The sequence below is a fragment of the Pteronotus mesoamericanus genome, unplaced genomic scaffold (genome assembly GCF_021234165.1).
Source record: "Pteronotus mesoamericanus isolate MK-2021 breed Mesoamerican mustached bat unplaced genomic scaffold, CSHL_Meso_final contig_2, whole genome shotgun sequence".
Taxonomy (NCBI): domain Eukaryota; kingdom Metazoa; phylum Chordata; class Mammalia; order Chiroptera; family Mormoopidae; genus Pteronotus; species Pteronotus mesoamericanus.
The window spans coordinates 32,925,409-32,943,779 of NW_026555084.1; the positions used below are offsets into that span (position 1 = coordinate 32,925,409).

At 63.4% G+C, this 18,371-nt stretch overlaps 1 protein-coding gene across 1 annotated transcript in view; it reads right to left on the reverse strand.

The window, feature by feature from the left end:
* Positions 1-18,371, reverse strand: part of COL23A1 (collagen type XXIII alpha 1 chain) — a 296,335-nt gene that overhangs the window by 17,159 nt on the left and 260,805 nt on the right. Inside the window, exons 6-9 of the mRNA XM_054568558.1 lie at positions 7,497-7,523; positions 5,805-5,831; positions 4,330-4,356; positions 268-393 (exon numbers count right to left, since the gene is read on the reverse strand). Coding sequence (XP_054424533.1) covers positions 268-393; positions 4,330-4,356; positions 5,805-5,831; positions 7,497-7,523 — 207 coding nt within the window. The remainder of the gene's footprint in view (positions 1-267; positions 394-4,329; positions 4,357-5,804; positions 5,832-7,496; positions 7,524-18,371) is intronic.

An 18,371-nucleotide genomic window follows, 5' to 3' on the forward strand; every position in this document is an offset into this window, starting at 1 on the left:
TGTCAGAGTGGGTGGGGGCGCGAATTAGGGCCCAGAAAATCATCCATTGGGATGTGGGTCAGGATTTGGGAATGAGTCTGGGGTCAAGGTCTTAACTGGGTCTTGGGGCCCGGGTAGTTTTGGTTTAAGGGCTCGGTTGGGGGGCAGTTGGGGTTGGGTTTGAGTCTGAATTGGGGATAGAGCTGGGGGGTTGGCTTTGGGGTCAGGGTTTGGGGTCTGGTAGGTGTAGGGCCAGGTCCTGGGTGGCCCGGCTCTACGCCCTCTTACCGCTGGGCCTGGTGCTCCCCTGGGGCCATCTTTCCCAGTGTCCCCAGGAGGGCCCCGAGCCCCAGGGGGTCCCGGGGGTCCAGGGGGCCCTGGAGGCCCCGCAGCGCCATCTTGCCCTTGGTCCCCCTGAAAGAGACGAAGCCCGGCATGACTCTGAGGGCGAGGGGACGGGGCTCTGGCCGCTGGAGAACCAGACGGTCAGCTGGCGCCTTCCCCGTCCCAGCCCTCGGCAAGCTCAGAGGAAGGGGCTTTGTGCCTGGGCCTCTTGCCACTCTTGGTGGTCACACGAAGGGCAGGCTCTGTATCTCAGCGTAAGAGGCCAACAGGACCTTTTGCACACCAAGGGACATGCCATCTCCTCACCTACAGGGCTTAGGTGACAGACGACACGCGCTGGGTGTGGGAGAAGGCACCTGTGCCCACGCGGCCCCCTTCCTCCTGGAAAGGGGACTGCATGCCTCCTGGCTGGTCCCCTCCTGCTTCATTGGGTGACAGAGGCGCACTCTTGGCATTTGGCCCAGAGAAATGAAAACTCACGTTCGCACAAAATCCTGTGCACAGATGCTCACAGCAGCCTTCTCCGTAAAAGCCCCAAGCTGGAAACAACCCAACTGTCCTCCAGTGGTGAATGGTTAACCCCTGGGGCAAGTGTCTGGACGCATCTCAAGGCAGTGATGTGGGCGGGGGAGACGCCAATCTCAAAAGCTTACACACGGAGGGGTTGCATCGACACAACATCCTTGAAATGGGAGCATTAGGGAGAGCGGCACAGGTTAGTGGCTGCCAGGTGGGGGCGGGGAGGAGGTGACTGCAGCTATCACAGGGCTGTGAGAGGGGTCCTCGTGTAATGGTCGCACGAGGCCACGGCAGTGACAAGAAGGCGCAGGGCCAAATACGCACATGGGTAAGGTGGGTGAAGTCTGGCGGGGGTGGACTGTGTCCACTTCCCGGGTGGGAGATCGGCTGCGGTGCTGCAAAGGTCACTTTGGTGGGGAGGGGGAAGCTGGAGATGAGCACCATGTACTGCAGTTGCATGTGGATTTACGATTGTCTCAAAAAAAAAAAAAAAAAAAGGTGACAGCCGGCCACCGTCTCTCATGCAGCGTTAAACTCCCAATTCTCAGGTGGTGTTAGTACCGGGTCAGACCTCGGGCAGCCAGAGCCCACGCCGCGTGGCGCCCCCTGCGAGGAGGAAAGGCCAGAGTGCCACCGGCACTTCCTGCTGCCCCAGCGGTGCCCACCTGGCGCGGCACCGGGCACAGGAGTGGGGCGCGCCTGGCTCACAGTGCCAGCCGTGCCAAACTTCCTGTGACCAGGTTTTGCGTGGGGTGGGCCTGCTGTGCGCCCCGAGCTGATGGGCCAGAACACCCCGGGAGTGCTGTCTCCCCCACTCCTGGGACCCCCAGGCCAGGGTACTGCCCTTGGCCCATTTTACAGGGGGGGTGGCCAGCGTGAGAAAGGGCAGTCCTTCAACGAGGGTTACAGAGCTGGGAAAGGCCACTGAGGCACGCGGTGTCTTTCAGTCACTTTGTTCATACCGGGGCCCCGTGACATGAAGGAGCTCACCGCTCCAGCTGAGCGCACCTGACACCTAGCTCCTTCGTTTTCTCAATGGGGAACGGGACGGCAGCACTCAGTGTCCGCCACGCGGGGCTTATCCGTCTGGCTGGGCCAGGCCCTGGCCAAGGGGATGGAACTCCAGGCCAAAGTAAAGGACACAGTGCTTGAGCCCTGGCTGGTGTGGCACAGGGGACTGAGCACCGGCCTGTGAACCAAACGGTCAGTTCGATTCCCAGTCAGGGCACATGTCTGGGTTGTGGGCCAGGTCCCCAGTAGGGGGCGCTTGAGAGGCAACCACACATTGATGTTTCCTTCTTTCTCTGTCCCTTTCTCGCAAAACAAAACAAAACAAAACAAAAAACAGTGCTTGGTTAGGTCAGCCAGCCATGGGTGACGGGGCGGGGGACCATCCCAGTTTTATTTCACGCTGCAGCAGGAAGAACTGGAAGATACCCTGTCCCCTGTAGCTCTTGTTGCAGCTCAGGACCCAGGCTGGGAACCACAAGCCTGTGTTCCACTTATCTAGGCAGAAAATGGGGCCGGACCCCTGAGCAGGGCCTAGAGAGGTTCTCAGGCTCTTCCCCGAGTCCCTCTGGCAACGAGGCTGGCCCGCCGCCTCCCCCCGCCCCCGCCGGGATCGGGCGGCCGAGGGCTGACCCTGGGAGCGTGATGAGCTGAGGTACACGCCAAGCAAACGAGCAGGCCCAGGCACGCTGCTCGGCCAGTCTACCTTGAGGACACGGCGATTGGACAAGGGATGGTCTCTACTTAGAAAGCCCGGATGGAGCCGCGGGAAGACCATCTAGAGCAGACAGGTGTGCAGTCAGAAGGCCAGGGCTGTTTCTGGAGGCACAGCCACTCGCCCGCCCACACGGGCGCTTGTGGCGGGAGGGGCAGGCCACACTGTCCGCGGACGCTGCCGCGCTCCACGCGTGCCAGGGCCCTCTGCTGTGCGACCTCGTCACTCCCGATCGGGAGCCGGGGCCTGTTTCTCCCTGCCCTGCCCTTGGCCCTGGGTGAGCCCTGGGAGAGGGGTGACCCCCAGAAGGCAGGGGCAGCGATGCTGTGTCCGGTCTGCACGCGGCTCCTCACCGGCTGGCAGTGGGCTTCCTGCCTCCCGAGATGCTGCTCCCGGGAGCCAGCCCCTCCGCCAGCAGCCGCGTCGAGGCGGCCACAGGAGGCCGTCACCTTGGCCTGCGGCCCCGCTGCCCCTGCCCACAACAGGAGACCCGGTCACCCAGGGGGTCGTGGGGGATAGTGACGCCTTGTGTAAGTCACTGGAAGGGGCGGGTGGTTTGCCCAGGAAGAGGGTGGGGCTGGGGCAGTCCCGTCTGCGGGGAGCGGCATCGCTGCTGGGAAGAGCAGCTCCCACGTCCAGCAGAAGGCGAACGGCCACCTAACTCCACACCGAACACATGGCTGCCCTTCCTTTGACCACAGGGACATCTCGCCAGCTCTGCGTGGCCCTGCCCTGGGCCTCCTATCAGAGCCCCCCGCCCCGCCCCTGCCCCTGCCCACACAGCACAGCTGGGTGTCCTGGGAAATGCGGCCCAGCCAGCCTGCTCCCGGCTCCCCGCTCCAGGCTCACAGGGGCCTCATCTCACACATCAGGCTCAGAGTGGGGACTGCAGAGCTGGGGTGGGCCCAGCCCCGTCTCGGCTCTCAGCCCCCTCCCGGGTCCCCACAGACGGTGAGTGCCCTCCTCTCACCCACCCCTCGCTCCGACCTCAGCAGCCGCACTGCGGGTGACCCGCCGTTGGCTGCACTTTCCACCCCACGACCTTCTCAGAAACAACTGGGGCTTCGCCGCCCCCGCCCGCTCCGGCCTCCGCGGCTGCCCGCCCAGGCCGCGGCAGAGCTGGCGAGAGCCCCTTGAGCAACCCTCTGCCAAGACCTGCTTTTGTGGGTCCCATCCCTCCTGGGGTCCCCGCTCGGCTTCGGCTGTGCTGAGGAGACCCCGGGGCCCAGGGGGCACCGAGGGCCAAGGCAGCCTGTCGGAGGCTCCCTCCTCCCGTTCCCACGCGGGGCGCTGGGTGCCCACTTTTATGAGGGCAGAGAACCTTCACCTCAGCAGCTTGGGGCAGGGACTGTCATCCCAGTCACAGCTGGAGAAACTGCATCTCAGAGGGGAAAGTAACTTGCTCAGGGGCACTTGGGTGGCAAGTGGCAGAGCTGAGCTTGGGCTCAGGGCTTCTGACCCTGCAGCCTCCTCTCTTCCCAGGTGCCAGCTGCCTCAGGAAGGCCAGTCTCTGGCCTGGGACAGCGCGGGGCCCACGGTCTCTGACCCCCCATGGTGATGAGTGTCACGTGATGTCTGCCACGCAAGTTGCTGGGGCTGCCCCTGGGGCCGCCTCAGGGAGACTGCGCAGCAGGACAGGCTGTGGGGGGCGGGGGGGCAGGAGGCGGGCTCAGGGACCATCTCTGCGAGGGGCTGCAGGATGGGCATCATCAGAACGGACAACAAACCGTGCAGGCGGGCGAGGGGTCGAGCTCAGTTCTTACCCGGGGGCCGACGTCTCCTGGTGCTCCCTGGGGACAGAAACCAGGGGGACGTGTCACGGCCACGTTCATCGACCACGTCACGCCCACCGAGCTCTGCGCACAGAGCTTCCCATGCAAGGTCTCAGCCCTGCTGCCCAAAGTCACACGCAGGTGCTACTTTTTCTCCATGTCCAGTGAGGAAATGAAGGCACAGATCATCTGAATGATCTGTCCAGGGTCACACAGCAAGCACAGTCTCGGCGTGGAACCCGAGGTCTGTTACCTCTCGCTGGCCTAGCCCCAGACAAGGTACAGCAGGGACAAGCCGCTCCCACTGTGCCCTTTGGCCAGCCTGACCGGCAAAACAGTCAGGGATGATAATTACTTCATTACCATACTTTGTCGTGTATAATGCACGCTTCCCCCCCCAACTTTTGAGGAAAAAAATAAGGATGTGCATTGTACAGGGGTATAATAACCCCATGTATAATGCGCATGAAAAGTGGGGGCGCATTATACACAGCAAAATACCATGGTTGCTTTAAGTCTCCAAGTTTGGTGCCAAGACATCGATTTCTCTTAGGCTTCAAAGCCCCGTCTTGATCGCTTTTACAACTCGGTGGCATCAGCCAGAACCCGCAGGAGGGCAGTCACCACATGGGCCAACGTCACGAGGGCCTCCTCATCTACGGAAACCACTCAGACCGCCAGCCGCGGCAGTGTTCCCTTGGCTCTGTGAAGCTGGCTGACACTAAGAGGGAGAAACAGAGGCCTATGGTGCTGGGGGCTTCCCGAAAGCCACCTACCTGGTGGGAGAGGTGGAATGCAAACCTGAGGCTCAGCGCTGGTGGCCTGGGACACGGGCTCCCCAAAGAGGGAAGGGGCAGTGGCCCTGCCATGCCCAGCACTTCCCGGGAAGCGCCCCTCGGCCTTGCTACACCTGGGTCTGCCTGCCCCCTCGCTCCCCTGATCCTGCTACGGACACACGCCCCCCTCCCCATCCTGCTCCCTTACGAGGCACCCCGGGTCCCAGCCGCGTGAGCTGTGTGTGGCTCGACATTTAACAGCAAGTGCTGGGACGCCCTTCCCCTAAGAGCAGGGGCCTTGAGGATCCGTCTGTTTCCTTGGCGGCTGTGCCCTCCTCGCACAGCATGCCACCCACAGTCCCTGTCCGGGCCCCCGGCTGTCCTGCCGCCGCCCCCTTCACGTCGGTCGCTTTGGAAACCCGTCATCCTGGCAGGCGGCTGTGGGTTCTGTTGTACGCCAGAGTCAGGGGCACTGAGACCTACCGGCTGGGCGTTTTACACCATCAAATGTAGGTCTGTGACTGTTAGGGGAGGTAGGCACCCCTCGCCCCACTTTACAGATGGGGAAACTGAGGCCCCACGAGGGGATGTGACATGCCCATGGTCACGCTCTGGCACTGGGGCTTGGAGGCAGGTGTCTGGCATCCTCCCTCAGCCTCCGGCATCTGGATGGCCCCTAAGGTCACTTACCTTTTCCCCTTTGGGGCCCGGGAGTCCCTGGAGAAGGAAGGCGGAGAAGGAAGGAGAGTGAGTGAGGAGGCGCAGGCCGGCATCCCGCTGGCTTCCCTGGGCCGTGTGGCAGAGGAGCGGTGTGGCTGAGCGGGGCTGCAGGCGGCCGGGCGAGCGGGCAGCACACGGCCACCAGCCCTTGCGGAGGCTGCTCGCGCTGAGCCCAGGGCAGCGCCACACCTCCGTCCTCAGCGTGCGGGACACAGGGGACCTAGGGGCTCCCTGGCATCCTCTTTGGACAGAAGCACCTATGCTGGTCACTGTCCCCTGAGAGCAGGGCCCTCTCTCCTGGGCACCTGCTGTGCTGGGTGCCGGTCAGGAGGCCGCTGCTCCTGGAGTCTGGGGTGTGTGAGGGCGGGGGGCTCCCTGCGGGCCACAGTGGCTGCCATCCCTCTCTGCCCACAGGGACATGGTTTTCTTTCAGTTCTGCCGAGTTACCAGGCCTTCTGGGGAAGCGGGCCAAGCCCCAAGGCCCGCTGTGGAGCTCGCGTCCCTGGCGCGGGGCGGGCACTCTCAGTAAAGACTGACCCGCGCATCCCCCCGGACCATCCACTTCCCCTTCAGCCCCCAGAGCGTGTGCTGGCTCTTTTACTCAGCAGCTCGGCCACCCAGCCCTCTCCTCCACTCTTTAATTACACGCACATCATGAACCAACTCTTCAGCCATTTGTGCATTCACTCACTCACTTACTTGTCAATCCAACTATCGTGCACCGTATTTTGCTGTGTATAATGCATACCCACATTTTGGGCCCAAATTTTCACGAAAAAATCTTTTGTTTTAATTTTTTAATGCAATTTTTTATTTATTTACATCTAGAAACAAGGCAGATATCGTATTCCAGGGTATTATTTTGCATATGGATATCATTATTCCTTTTCAGAGTTACATTTTTAATGCATAAGCATAAATAAAAGAATTGAAAACATTTATATAGATATGGAATTAGTACTACCCATGTATAATGTACACCCTTATTTTTCCTTTAAAAATTTGGGCAAAAAAGTATGCATTGTACACTGCGAAATACAGTATTTATTCACACACTAGTTCAGCTATTCTTCCACGCATCCAACTGTTTACACAATTATTGATTCCTTATTTTCTCTGACTGTCCTTCCTCCCTTCCTTCCTTCCTGCCTGCCTGCCTTCCATTATCCATATATCCATCCATCCATCCATCCATTTAATCATGCCGTCTCCTGTGCATCTTATTCAGTCTGTTGAGGACGCCCGTGGACCAGAGGCTCCTGATCCAGGTGTTGAGAGCCCCTCAGTCCGCTGCCCACCCTTAAAGCGATGAGGCTGTCTGGGGCGCTCTGTGCCTGGGGCCTGCTGGGAGGGGCTTGCATGGTGTAAGGGCTGGCTGGGCGCCAGGGGCAGTGCTGCCCGCAGCCTCCGCACGCCCAGCATCCTTGGGGCTCCCGGATGGGGAGAAGCCTCAGGCTTGGGAGGTGAGGAGGCCTCCCCAAGGTCGCGCAGTCAGCAGGTTGTGGAGCCGGGTTTGCACTTAAGTCTGATACTCAAACGGCTTCTCTTTGAGCTGAGCCAAGTTCTCAGTGGATCTTTCCCTCTGGCGCCCCCTGGCCACCCTCGACCGCACAGTGACAGCCCCATCCCGGGACCACCTAGAGCTGCCCTATCATCACTTACGGGCTTTCCATCCAGACCCAGCGGCCCCTGGAAAAAGAGAGAGAGCAGAGGTTACATATGGGAAAGGCATTTCCTCTGGCGTATGACCTAGAGGCACTACTGAGTGACAAGAGACCAAAGCCCGAGCCGAGCCTATGGCTTGGGAATGTTTCACGCAGATTCGGTGTGGGCGCATCTGGGTGGTGTTTACTGCCCAGAGTCCCTCCTCAGACAACAGGGCCCCAGTTCTTTTCCAAAGCCATCCCCCTCCGCCTGTGGGGCTTGGGCACATGGCCACGTTCCCTCAGCTGGGTGAGGTTCGGGGTGAGGAGCCGGCCTGGGACTTGGCGAGGTGGTGCTTTGGGGCTTTTTCACCTGATGGAACTAAGCCGGGAGCTCCTGCGGCACCAGGTGGCTTGAGAAAGAGGGAGCAGCAGAGAGGAAAGCAGAGCCGAGAAAGAGCTAGCGAGGCGGGCTAAGAAGGGCCTGAGGCTGAAACTGCCTTCACTGCAAATACGTTTTTCCTTAAGGCAGCTTGACTGAGTTTCTGTCATTTGTGATTTGTTAGGGACTGAATGTTCATGTCCCCTAAGCCCCACTGTGGCAGTGTTGGGAGGTTGGGCCTCAGGGAAGTGATTAGGTCAGGAGGGTGGAGCCCTCATGAGTGGGTCAGCGCCCTTAGAGAAGGGACCCCAGAGAGCTCTGTTCTGCCATGTGGGGACACAGGGAGAAGCCGGTTTCCTGCCATCTGGAAGAGAGCCGTCACCAGCTGTGACCTTGCTGGTCTTGACCTAGCCTCCGGGACTGTGAAAAATAAATTTCTGTTGTTCATAAGCCTCCCAGGCCGTGGGGCTTGGTTCCGGCAGCCTGGACGGGCTGAGACATGCCTGGACGGGCCCCGAGGGCTCCTTCAGCTCCCCGCACGGCTTTGGCCTTCACAGGCAAGAATCGAGGCTGCGGGAAGCCAGAACACACAGGGCGAGTCCTGGGAGCAGGGCACCCCGCGGGCCTGGGGCTCTATGGCGTCTGCGGAGCACAGGTGACCACGGTGCGGCAGCGCCCCTGGCCCTCATCCCACCTAACACAGCCTCAAGGAGCTCCGCCTCCACGTGGGCTGTAGAAGGATAGTATGGGAAGAGCGGTGTTGCGGATCCGGCCCGCCTGCTCTCCGCAGACCCCTGGCCTCCTCCCGCCGGCCGCCATCCTCTCATCCCCACACACACTTCACCCTTGGCCCCAGCAAACGACCTAGGCAGCTGCATTCTGCCGGCCCGCGGGGCACCCTGCCCGCTTCTGTGTGCCCTCTCGGCTCAGTTACCTCCTCTCCCATGAAGAGGCTTCTCCACTTCCCAGAGTCCCTGCAGCCGGCACACAGCCTGGCTGTCCCACATGCCACACATGTTGTCAGCCTGTGGTCTGCACACAGTCCTCCAGCAGATGCAGGAAAAGAGTCCGATCCCCACGTGCCCAGTGTTCAGACCGGCCTGGCATGGAGCGTGTGCTGACTGACCGCTGTGTGCCGGGGCAAACCACAGAGCGGCGGCCGTATCCACGCGCGCGCAGGGCAGCGTGGAGAGCAGGGGCAGGCTGGCGAGGGGCTGTGCCGGTTCCAGGCAGAGGGAGGGCTGTCCGGCTTTGGGGGGCCTGGAGAGGATTAGGCAGCGCTGCCCTGAGAAAGTAATGTTTGAACATAGCAAGTATGTGCGTGTGTGTGCCTCTGTGTGAGGCGTGTGGGCAGAGAGCGTGACAAAGCGGAGGCAGGGAGGAGAGAGCCTGCTGGGGCCCTGTGTCCCAACCTCCCGGGCTCAGCCATGCCACCCTCTGTGTGTCCAGTGGCTGTGGCTGCGCTACTGGCCCAGCACTGGGAGCCGCGGTAGCCAGAGCCAGGCTCTGCCGTCTGGTGGCCCTGTGCCCTGGTCCCCCAAGCTCCCTGCCTCATTCCCCATCTGCTCCTCTGCCTGCCGTGCCCTTCCCTGTATCCTGCACCTCGTGAGAGGGACTTGTCCCCAAGACACTCTGCTGTCCCAGGGGACCTTCCTGGTCTTGGAAGAGCTGGTCTCTCCTTCCTTGGGCCTGGGCACAGCCAGGGAGTTGGCCACCACCCGCTGGACCTCCAGGGTGCCCCCCCATGGCCCCCTCAGCAGCCATCTGACCTGCAATGATTCCCAGACCTGAGAGCGCCCTGCCCCGCCCCCCCCCCCCCCCGGCTTGGGGCACTCACACTGCGGCCTCAGTCCAGACAGGACACGGGGCAGATCTGAAAACTGGTCCAGTGAGTGCTTCCGGCCCCCAGCCTCACCGTGGGGAAAGAGTGCGGATGGGGGTTGATGGCCTGGGGACAGCTGGGGACCCCGGGGAGCGGAGTGGCCCATTCCAAAGTCTTGGGGGCCCAGGCCTGGGGCTCCTGGTAAGTCCCTGCCACAGTTGGGCTCCCGTCATGGGAGGCTCACCAGCTGGCCGGTGTCCTCTTGGGGGGTCCTGGCTGTTCTGACCCTGGAGTCACAAGCCAGAGCCGCACCCCTGCAGCAGCAGCTGCCTGCTAGAGCGCGGCCCCGCCCCTCCTCTGCCCCAGGCCCCGCTGGCCAGGCCTCTTCAGGGCCCCACCGGCCCCCAGCGGCGCCTCTGCCCTGGGCCCCTCCCTCAGGCCCGGCCTTCTGGCTGCCACAGTGCACGTGGGGCCCAGTCCCACCCTGGGCCTGTTAGTGGCCCCCTCGCCTGGTCTTAAGCAGCCTTGCCTTACAGAGCAGGACACTGAGGCCCAGTGCAGGGACGGCCACACAGCCTGTAGCAGGCCAGGGCTGGAGGTGGACGGGGCTTCAGTCCTGCGTCCTCTCCGCATGGAAGGCCCTTCGGTGGCCTCCCCGGCATCCAGCCACTCCCTCCGCTCCAGCCTGCCCTGCTCCATCCCACCGCCCCCTGGGCAGCACCTGCCCAGGTGCCCCAGATGCCCTGACTAGTGTGGCAGCCACCGCAGGCTCTGGGTGCACCTGTAAGTCCTGCTGAACTGGGACCAAATGTGGCTCGAACTTCGCTCCTCTATAAATCCGCATGGAATGAAAAAGGGACTAAGGTACAGCTTGAAGCTCACTAAGGCTCTTTCCTCTTCATGTGACAGGAGGGAAGACATAACGGGCCTCACAGCTGTCACCCTGTCACTCCCAGGAGCCGGCCTCAGGGCACCCTGATAAAGCCTAGGGGAGAGGGCACCCTGCCCCTGGGGACCACAGCGGGGAGGCCCTCCATGGGCTCTCCTCGCTGCAGGTTGGCCGAGCCCTGCCCGACCCTTCGTGCGCCTGCCCTCCCAGCAGCCAGAGGCAGGCGCCATGGCCCATCCATGACACAGAGCAGCCATGACACAGAGAGGCTCAGCGGGGGTCCAAGGGCCAGACTTGGCTCCACTCTCCATGCACTGCTCTCTCCCTGCAGCACAGGGTTGTGGGGGTGACAGATGGCCATCCTGGGGTCCGGGGCTGGGTGCGGGCGGCGGACAGAGCCTCACAGGCCTTGTCTTCCCTGGGGATTCCTGGCCCGTCTGTCTGCCCCACAGAGCAGGCCCTGCCAGGCAGGGCCCTCTGACCCTGCTTCCACCCCGACTCTCTCCAGAGAGTGCGCAGGGGCAGGCGGCCGCGCTTGCTGCGAGGCCCTGGGAGAGCCGGTCACCAGCTGAGCCTCGCCGTCCTCTCCGTCCATCCCCCGGCAGGGACCGCCCGCTCCAGCTTCTCTCCGGTTTCCGCCCACACTCTGTCACGGCCATGGGTTCCCGCCAACTTTGGAATTTGGAAAAGGCTGCCCTAGTGGCCTCGCTGGGGCCTCTGGCGCCCAGCACCGCGCTGTTTGCCGGGCCCAGGCTGCGCTCCACCCCGCGGCGCAGCACCCTGGGTCCCGCGGCAGAGCCCCTTTGTGCTCCTCCAGGCCCCGCTCCGACGGCCCCCCTTTGGGGAGTATCCCCAGGGGGAAGCAGCATCTACCTGGCCTGTTTGCTGCGGAGCTGGGTCCCCACCCTTCCAGGGCAAAGTGCTCTGGCTGAGCTTAACGGGGGACAAGGGGCCATGGGAGGAGGCAGGCTCTGGATCCGGGCTCGCCTGTGACCCAGGCCTGGCTTTCCCACCTGCCGCGGGGCCTCATCCTCCCTAACAGGGAGACGGTCCCCCTTCCTTGCTGACCCATGCGCGTGTGGGTGATGATGGGAAGGGGCTTTGTGTACCAAGTGACACAGACTTGGCGGCCCTTCCCGCAGCTACCCCACGGGCCGCCTTTCCCAAACTGCTGTGCTGTGGAACACTGCTCTGAAGAGTGTTAACAGGCTGGCCTGGGGAAGGTGATTCCATGGTCAAGTTAGTTTGGGAAAACAGTGGGTTATCGCCTGTGGAATGGGTTTCTCTCCTGCGAGAGTCTCCGAGCCGCCACCCTGCCCCTGGTCTCTGGGAGGGCAGCGTTCCCGGCCTCGCTGGGCCCTTGTCCCAGGCCCTGGCCGGGCCTCAGCCTCGCAGCTGCGGGGCGCGGCGCGCCCCATTTGCCAGCCAGGCGTTGCCGCCGGTGCTCAGGAGGAGGAGGAGCGCCCCAGGGAAGCCCGGGGGCTGGCCCCGGGCGGGCCGGCCCAAGGCAGGGCTGGGTCCAGGCTGAGCGTCCCGGCTGGTGACAAGCTGGTTAGGGGCAGAACGGCGCGTGTGAAGGAGCGCAGACCCTGCCTGGGTGGGGACAGGCCCTTGGTGGTAGGGGCCCTACTCCGGCATGGGAGCCCTCCCCTGCCCCAGACACGGGGCCCACCCCCGGGTGCCCCGCGCTCTCCCTACACCTCCCGCCGGAGGCAGTCCCCGGGGAAGGCAGGGCTTCGGCCCCGCCTGCGGCCAGACCCTCCCAGCCTCAGCTCCCACGCGGGGCCTGCGCGCGCGAGGCCTGCGGGCGCTCCTTCCCCCTCTGATCAAAGCCCGGGAATTAGTCACCAGGGGTTTTCAGCCCCAAACCTCGCAGCTGTTTGCAAGCCTGGTTCTGCTGCGCTTCCCTCCGTCCCCGAGCGGGTCCGCGGAGCCCCAGGCTGGTTCCGGCGAGAGAAGCTGGCAAGGCCCCGGGCTGCCCGAGAGGAGCAGGCAGCCGCCGCCCCGCCCCCTCCCAGGGACCAGAGTATCCTTGAGCCTCAGTTTCCTCATCTCTAGAGGGAGGCCATGCCGTCGCCTCTCTCACGACAATTTCCACGGGTCCCAGGCAGCCTCCTCTGTCCCCCGCCCAGACCAGCCTGAGGCGAGAGACCAGCGGGAGGTGCGGGGAGGCGAAGGCACCGCGGCCGTCCCGGCGGCCAGCAGGGGGCGCCAGGCCCGCCCTCGCGGGCGCTCCCGGCCCCGCCCCCACACCGTGGGACGTTTTCCGAGCAGCCCTCCACGGAGGCCTTTTCTGAGGAAAAAAAACCCCAACACGTTGGCCAAAGAGGGGCAGTTTCTTGGTGAAGTAAGTTCGGGCATGGGGTACGCTGGCTCCGCCGCTGGAACCTCTCAGTGTCGCTGGGGGGCGAGGCCCGGGGGTGCCCGCGGCAGCGGCAGGGGCCCCACATGCCGGGGGGTGGGGGCCCGGCCTCCCGCCCCCTCAGCGAGAGTCCGCCGTGGAGCTGACCTCCACCCAGAAACGGGCCGTGTTTCGGGGCAGCGGCAGCGGCAGCGGCAGCGGCAGCGAGAGCTCAACCCGGCCGGGCTGGGCGGCTGCCTTGCTTTCTGGTTGTAATTAACGCTGACGGCTCCTGTCAGGGAACGAGGCCTCCACATGCACCAGGACGGGCCCCTGGATGAGGGGCTTACCAGGATTATCAGTCCGGGCCCAGTAATTACGGCCCAGATGTTGACAATTCATCAAATTACAAGGCCACTGGGGCCTGGGGTCCCAGCTGGGCCGTGCACATTCCTCCGTGAAGACTCTGTCATTAGGGCGTCCGGCGAGTGCGGGGTGGGTGGGCAGGCCCGCGGCCCGCCGGTCCCCTGCGGGGCCGACTCCGCGGCCGGGCTGTTTGCACACACGCCGGCCACAGCGCGGCTGTCGGCGCGCAGCAGCTTCCCAGGCTCGGATCCCGCCCTGGGGAAGCGGGGAAAGGACCCTCTCTTCTCAGGCCCAGCCTGGCTGCACCCCGATCCCCCGTGCACAGCCTGGCACAACTCCTCCCGGGGAGCCCCTTCTTGGGGTCTGGGGACTCTGTAGAGTGGGCTGTGCAGTCGCCTGGGGCACCCCGCGGCCCGGCAGGCGAGGGGATGGCTGGGCTTCCGCAGGGGGGTCCTAGGGGCCTTGGAAGCCAGGCACAATGCTGCCGCTCCCCCGCCCCCAGCCCCAGCTCCTCATCTGTGCGCCAAGGGCTGGGCCTGCAGCCAGATTTGATTGAGAACATGCAGTTAAAAGCAAAACAAAACAAACAACTAACCGAATTAGTTGCAACATTTAAAAATTGTGACATTTCACATAAACATCCGGAGTTCAAACTTTTCTAGAAAAGTTGGAAGATCTCGCACCCCAGCGCCCCCATGCCTGCCGATACCTGCTGTACCAAGTGCTCCGCTCACCGGGCACCCCCCGAGGCCACGGGCTCTGTCCCTCCCCACGGCCGCCCACCTGGCCTGCTGCCCCATCGAGGTGACACACGAGGTCTGCAGGGGCATCTGGGTTTGTAACCCTTGGCCCCTTTCAGCTCTGAGAGTCTGTGAGGCCGGGAAGCCAGCTGGCTTCTATTTGGGGGAGAGAACACGCTCAGCGCGCTGGAAGCAATTACACGTATGTCCACATGATACGTCATGGCTAGAAGAGGTGGTGCTATGCCTTTGAACTGATCCCCCAATACCTGCTTAAATTACACATTTGCCAGTTACATAATTACCCTGTCAGGTATCAGGAAAAACTGTTCCCGGGGGGAGGGGTCAGGGGCTCCCCCTTCGGGCGGGGGGGTGGAAGACGGGCCAGTGAGTCAGGCCGTGTCTGTCTGCACGGCCTCAGGTCCCGAGTCCCCAGCTCTGCACATGCGGTGGTGGAACACGCTGGAAGTAGCAGACAGGCTGGGCGCCCATTTTGGTGGCAGCCTGCGGGGGTGGAGACAGAGCAGGACAGAGTAGTGGTTGCCGGAGGGTGACATCCAGTGTGGCTGGGACGGCATGATGGAGACAGTCTAAGGGGAGCAGCCTGCCTGGGACCGCACCGCTCAGAAGGTGCGACTGCGACCCGGCATGACTCCGACACCAGGGCCCAGGGCCACCGGACAGCTGGCAGCAGACCCCGAGCCCGGGCGCTCTGCAGGGGCCCTGATGCCCTGGCTGCGGCCCTGCTCTGCCCTCCACCCCCCGCCTTGGCCTTTGGGGCCCTCTCCTGCTTCCTCTGGCCGCCCTCTCTGGTTGATTGTCTAGCCCCTCCGAAAACCGCCTCTGAGCTGCTGGGGCAGGGTGGGCCCCGCCACCCATGGGACAGGTTTCCACAGACAACTCAGTTGTCATCCCCTGGTAATGAATTGGCTGGTGTAGTGATGGACCTGCATGGGCTGAAGTGTGGTCCCCCGTAGACGGGACGCGCGCCCCTCAGTGCCGCCCAGGCCCACGGCTCCCTGTGCTCACAGGCACCCAGCCACCCTCGCCTACTTCCGCACCCAGCTGACCCCTGTAAGGCACCTATGAGCTCGTGAGCCTGCAGTTCTGGCTCTGGGCCACCTCTCCAAACAGTGGCCCCCTCGCCAGTCCCGGGGCCAGCCTCTGCCACCTGCCCCACCCCCGCCCCCGCCCCGCAGCCAGCTTCCCCGCACTTCACAGGGGCATAACACCCTGAGGGCTGTGTCCCCGCTCTACAGACCTACGGTGAGCCACACTCCTTTCCCGGTGCCCATTCCCTCTTCTGGAAAGTGGGGATGTGTGGGTGTGGAATGGCTTCCCATAGGCGACAGTGCCCGGCCCGGAGCGTGGCGCCCAGTGACTGTGATTTCCAGGGCCAGTTCTAAGGGGGAGAGTCCAGGAAAGGGGTGGAGCTGAGAGACACACCCCCTGGCCTTGTCATCTGGATATCGCCAGCCTTGAGCACAGCCCTGTCCCCACTGCGCGGACGAGGGAGCTGCACCTTGGAGAGGTGGAGCTCGGCCAGCAGGCCCGGGACACCCCCTGAGTCTGAGGCCGGAGGCCTGAGGCTTCCGCCTCGCCATCCCTCAGGTTGCCCCCGCCCACCGACCTTGGGGGAGCCTCTGGGCCCCTCTCTGCCTCCCGCACTCTCCATCGAGCGTCACATGCCATCTCTGAGAAGCCTTCCTCCACCCGTGTCACCGCGCAGCACAGTTTCTTACTCAAAGGCCCACACTGACTTCCTGCCACTTCCCGTCCACAGCGACCATCCCTGAGGCTCCAGTGCCGCTGCTGGCCTGGTTCGGAGGGGTGTCCGTGAGCCCATGAAGTGCCCTCCCCAGGCTCCCCAAGCTGGGCTTATGCCATCTGGTCCCACTGAGCAGCCCCCAAAAGGGAGGCCCCATTGGTGGAACACCCCCTGCCCCCATCTTGTATGGGAGCTGACACTCTGGGGCCAACCTGTCCCTAGATGCCCTTCCTGACAGGTAGGTGTGTGTGACCCTGACTTGCACAACCCCCAAGATGGAGAGCTGCTTCCTCGGCAGCCTGGTGGGTTGGCACCGTTTCTGTTGAAGCCTGGCCCTCCCTGGCGAATTCCCTCCACCTTGTGGCCCCCGGGAGGCAGCCAACGGGCTCAGAGAGCCGGTTCCCAGGGCTGCCGGCCCGCTGGCCCACCCGCACGCTCTGCTCCCGCGCCAGCCTGGCTCTCTAGGCCCCCTGGACATTCCCCCTGCAGCTCCCCCCTTGTCTGCACCCACCCGGCCTTCTGACCTTGGCTCGTGCCTCCCTTCCTCCCCCTGAGCCCTGGCTGGCTGGGCCCTGCCTGCCGAGCACAGTGGACTGCCCTGAAGTTTGATTCTCTCTCCAGCTACAGCCTCCATGGGGGTAGGACCCCTGGGTGTAGTTCTCGAGATTGTATCCCAGATGCCAAAGTGCCTCATACACAGTGAGAGCACAGTAAGAATTTGTTGAACGAACCCTCAAGTGGATGAACGCGGTTTCCCACCGACTCCAGTGCCCGCCTGTGAGCACCAGAGGGCGCTCTTGACCGGCAGAGCCTGCCCTCAGCACCGTGGCCTCCTGCATTCAGGCCAAGACCTGCTAGGGCGACCGCCTGGGGCGTTGGGGATGCTGGCTGGGGAGGGACTTCCTCAGCCTCCAGGTCTCCCCCTCCTGGGGTCAGGGACCATCACAGCGGCAGGAAATGCCACTCACTGAACCCAGGCCCTAGGGTTCCCCCAGCTGCTGAAGCAGCTTAGGACTGTGCAGCTTAGGAACATCCTTTAGGTCAGAGTCTGCAGAGCCCCAAAGCTCATTGTCTCTGCACCACATGGACAGTGCCTGATTTCAGGAGAAGCTGCGTGGGCCAACTGTATGGCCAAACACCTGCTTTCTCGCAAGTCGGTTTACCTGTAAGACCTGAGTTTGCCTCCATGACCTGGTGCTGGTCTGGGAGCATCCTCTTTGGTGCAGTGGGGTAAGGGTGCTGGGGGCGCTTCGGGGCCTGGGGGACTGGGAAGGGGTCAGCCAGCTACCAAACCGGAGGGTCGCACTCAGCCCAGGTGTTGTCACAGGCACACCCAGAGGGCAGGACCAACCGCCTCTGCCCTGCCCGCTAAGTGCCCTCCCGGAGCTGGACTCGGGACTTGGAGGCGGGGACCCGCCACTGGGGGTGCCCTGGCCCCTGCTGGAAGGCAGGGGAAGCTGAGAGGGACAGCGGGGCGTCTGGGAACGGAGGGCAGAAGCAGCAGCCGCACATGTCTTCCATCTCTGAGCCGCCCCACATGTGATGTGACACTTGAGTGGACGCTGCAGAAACAGTGTGCGCCCAAGGCAAGAGGTCTGACTCAGAGCACCTGCTTGGGGACCCTGGGGAGCAAGGCCAGCGTGGCGGTCCTCTCCTGAGCTCTGGCTGTGTGCCCCAGGTTCCAGTCTGGGGCTTTTACTTTGTTGCCTCTCACACGCCCCCTACTGGGGGCGACCCAGGCTTGTGCCCTGACTGGGAACTGGACTGGTGACTCTTTGGTTCGCAGGCCGGCACTCAGTCCACTGAGCGATGCCAGCCGGGCCTTTCACTTTGGGAACCTGCTTTCATCCTGCCCCCGCCTCGCCGAGGTCTGGAGGGCTGCAGGGGTCAGAGCAAAATGAGATGGAGCATGGCAGGCTCCGACCACAGATGACTGTGGGATGTTCCAGAGAACCATTTAGCTCGTTACATTTTTACAATCAAAGCTGTGTCTGAACCACGAGGGTGCAAGGAAGCATGTGAATGTGTGCTGCTCTGTGGTCCTTTGTTCACTTGATTAATTCCAAACAGTCCAACTGAGTCATTCATTTCAAAATTGGTCCCAGGCCGAGGCTGCCCCGTGGCTCACGTTTCAGCCCAGAGCTTCTGCCATCCCAGGGGCCTCGGCTGTCAGGGCTCCCACGGCGGCTCCGGAGACGCTGTGCAGCTTCTGCCCCCCACGGCTCCTGTGCGCTTAGCCAGATGGGTCCTGCGTGCTGTGCCGGGGCGGCTGGCACGGTCCAGCGTGAGGAGCGCGGGTTCCGGTCCTTCGCGGGGATTCCAGCTTCAGCTGCAAACTTGCCGCTGCCGCCTCCCTGCACCCTCCCCTCTGGTCTCCGTCCTGGAGCAGGAAGGCCTTTCCAGTACGCACATGTGTCCGCACCACTGAGGGGTTTCCCTGGCCTCCGAACTTCTGCTGGGAGGGCAGGGGGCCCCTTCCCTCAGCATCACCTCTCCCCGCTCTGCCTGCCCTGCGAGTTCCCCATCCCCGGGCACCCGGGGCCACACAGCGCCCCCTGCCGGGCTCACGGTGCCTGTGTTTGTGTC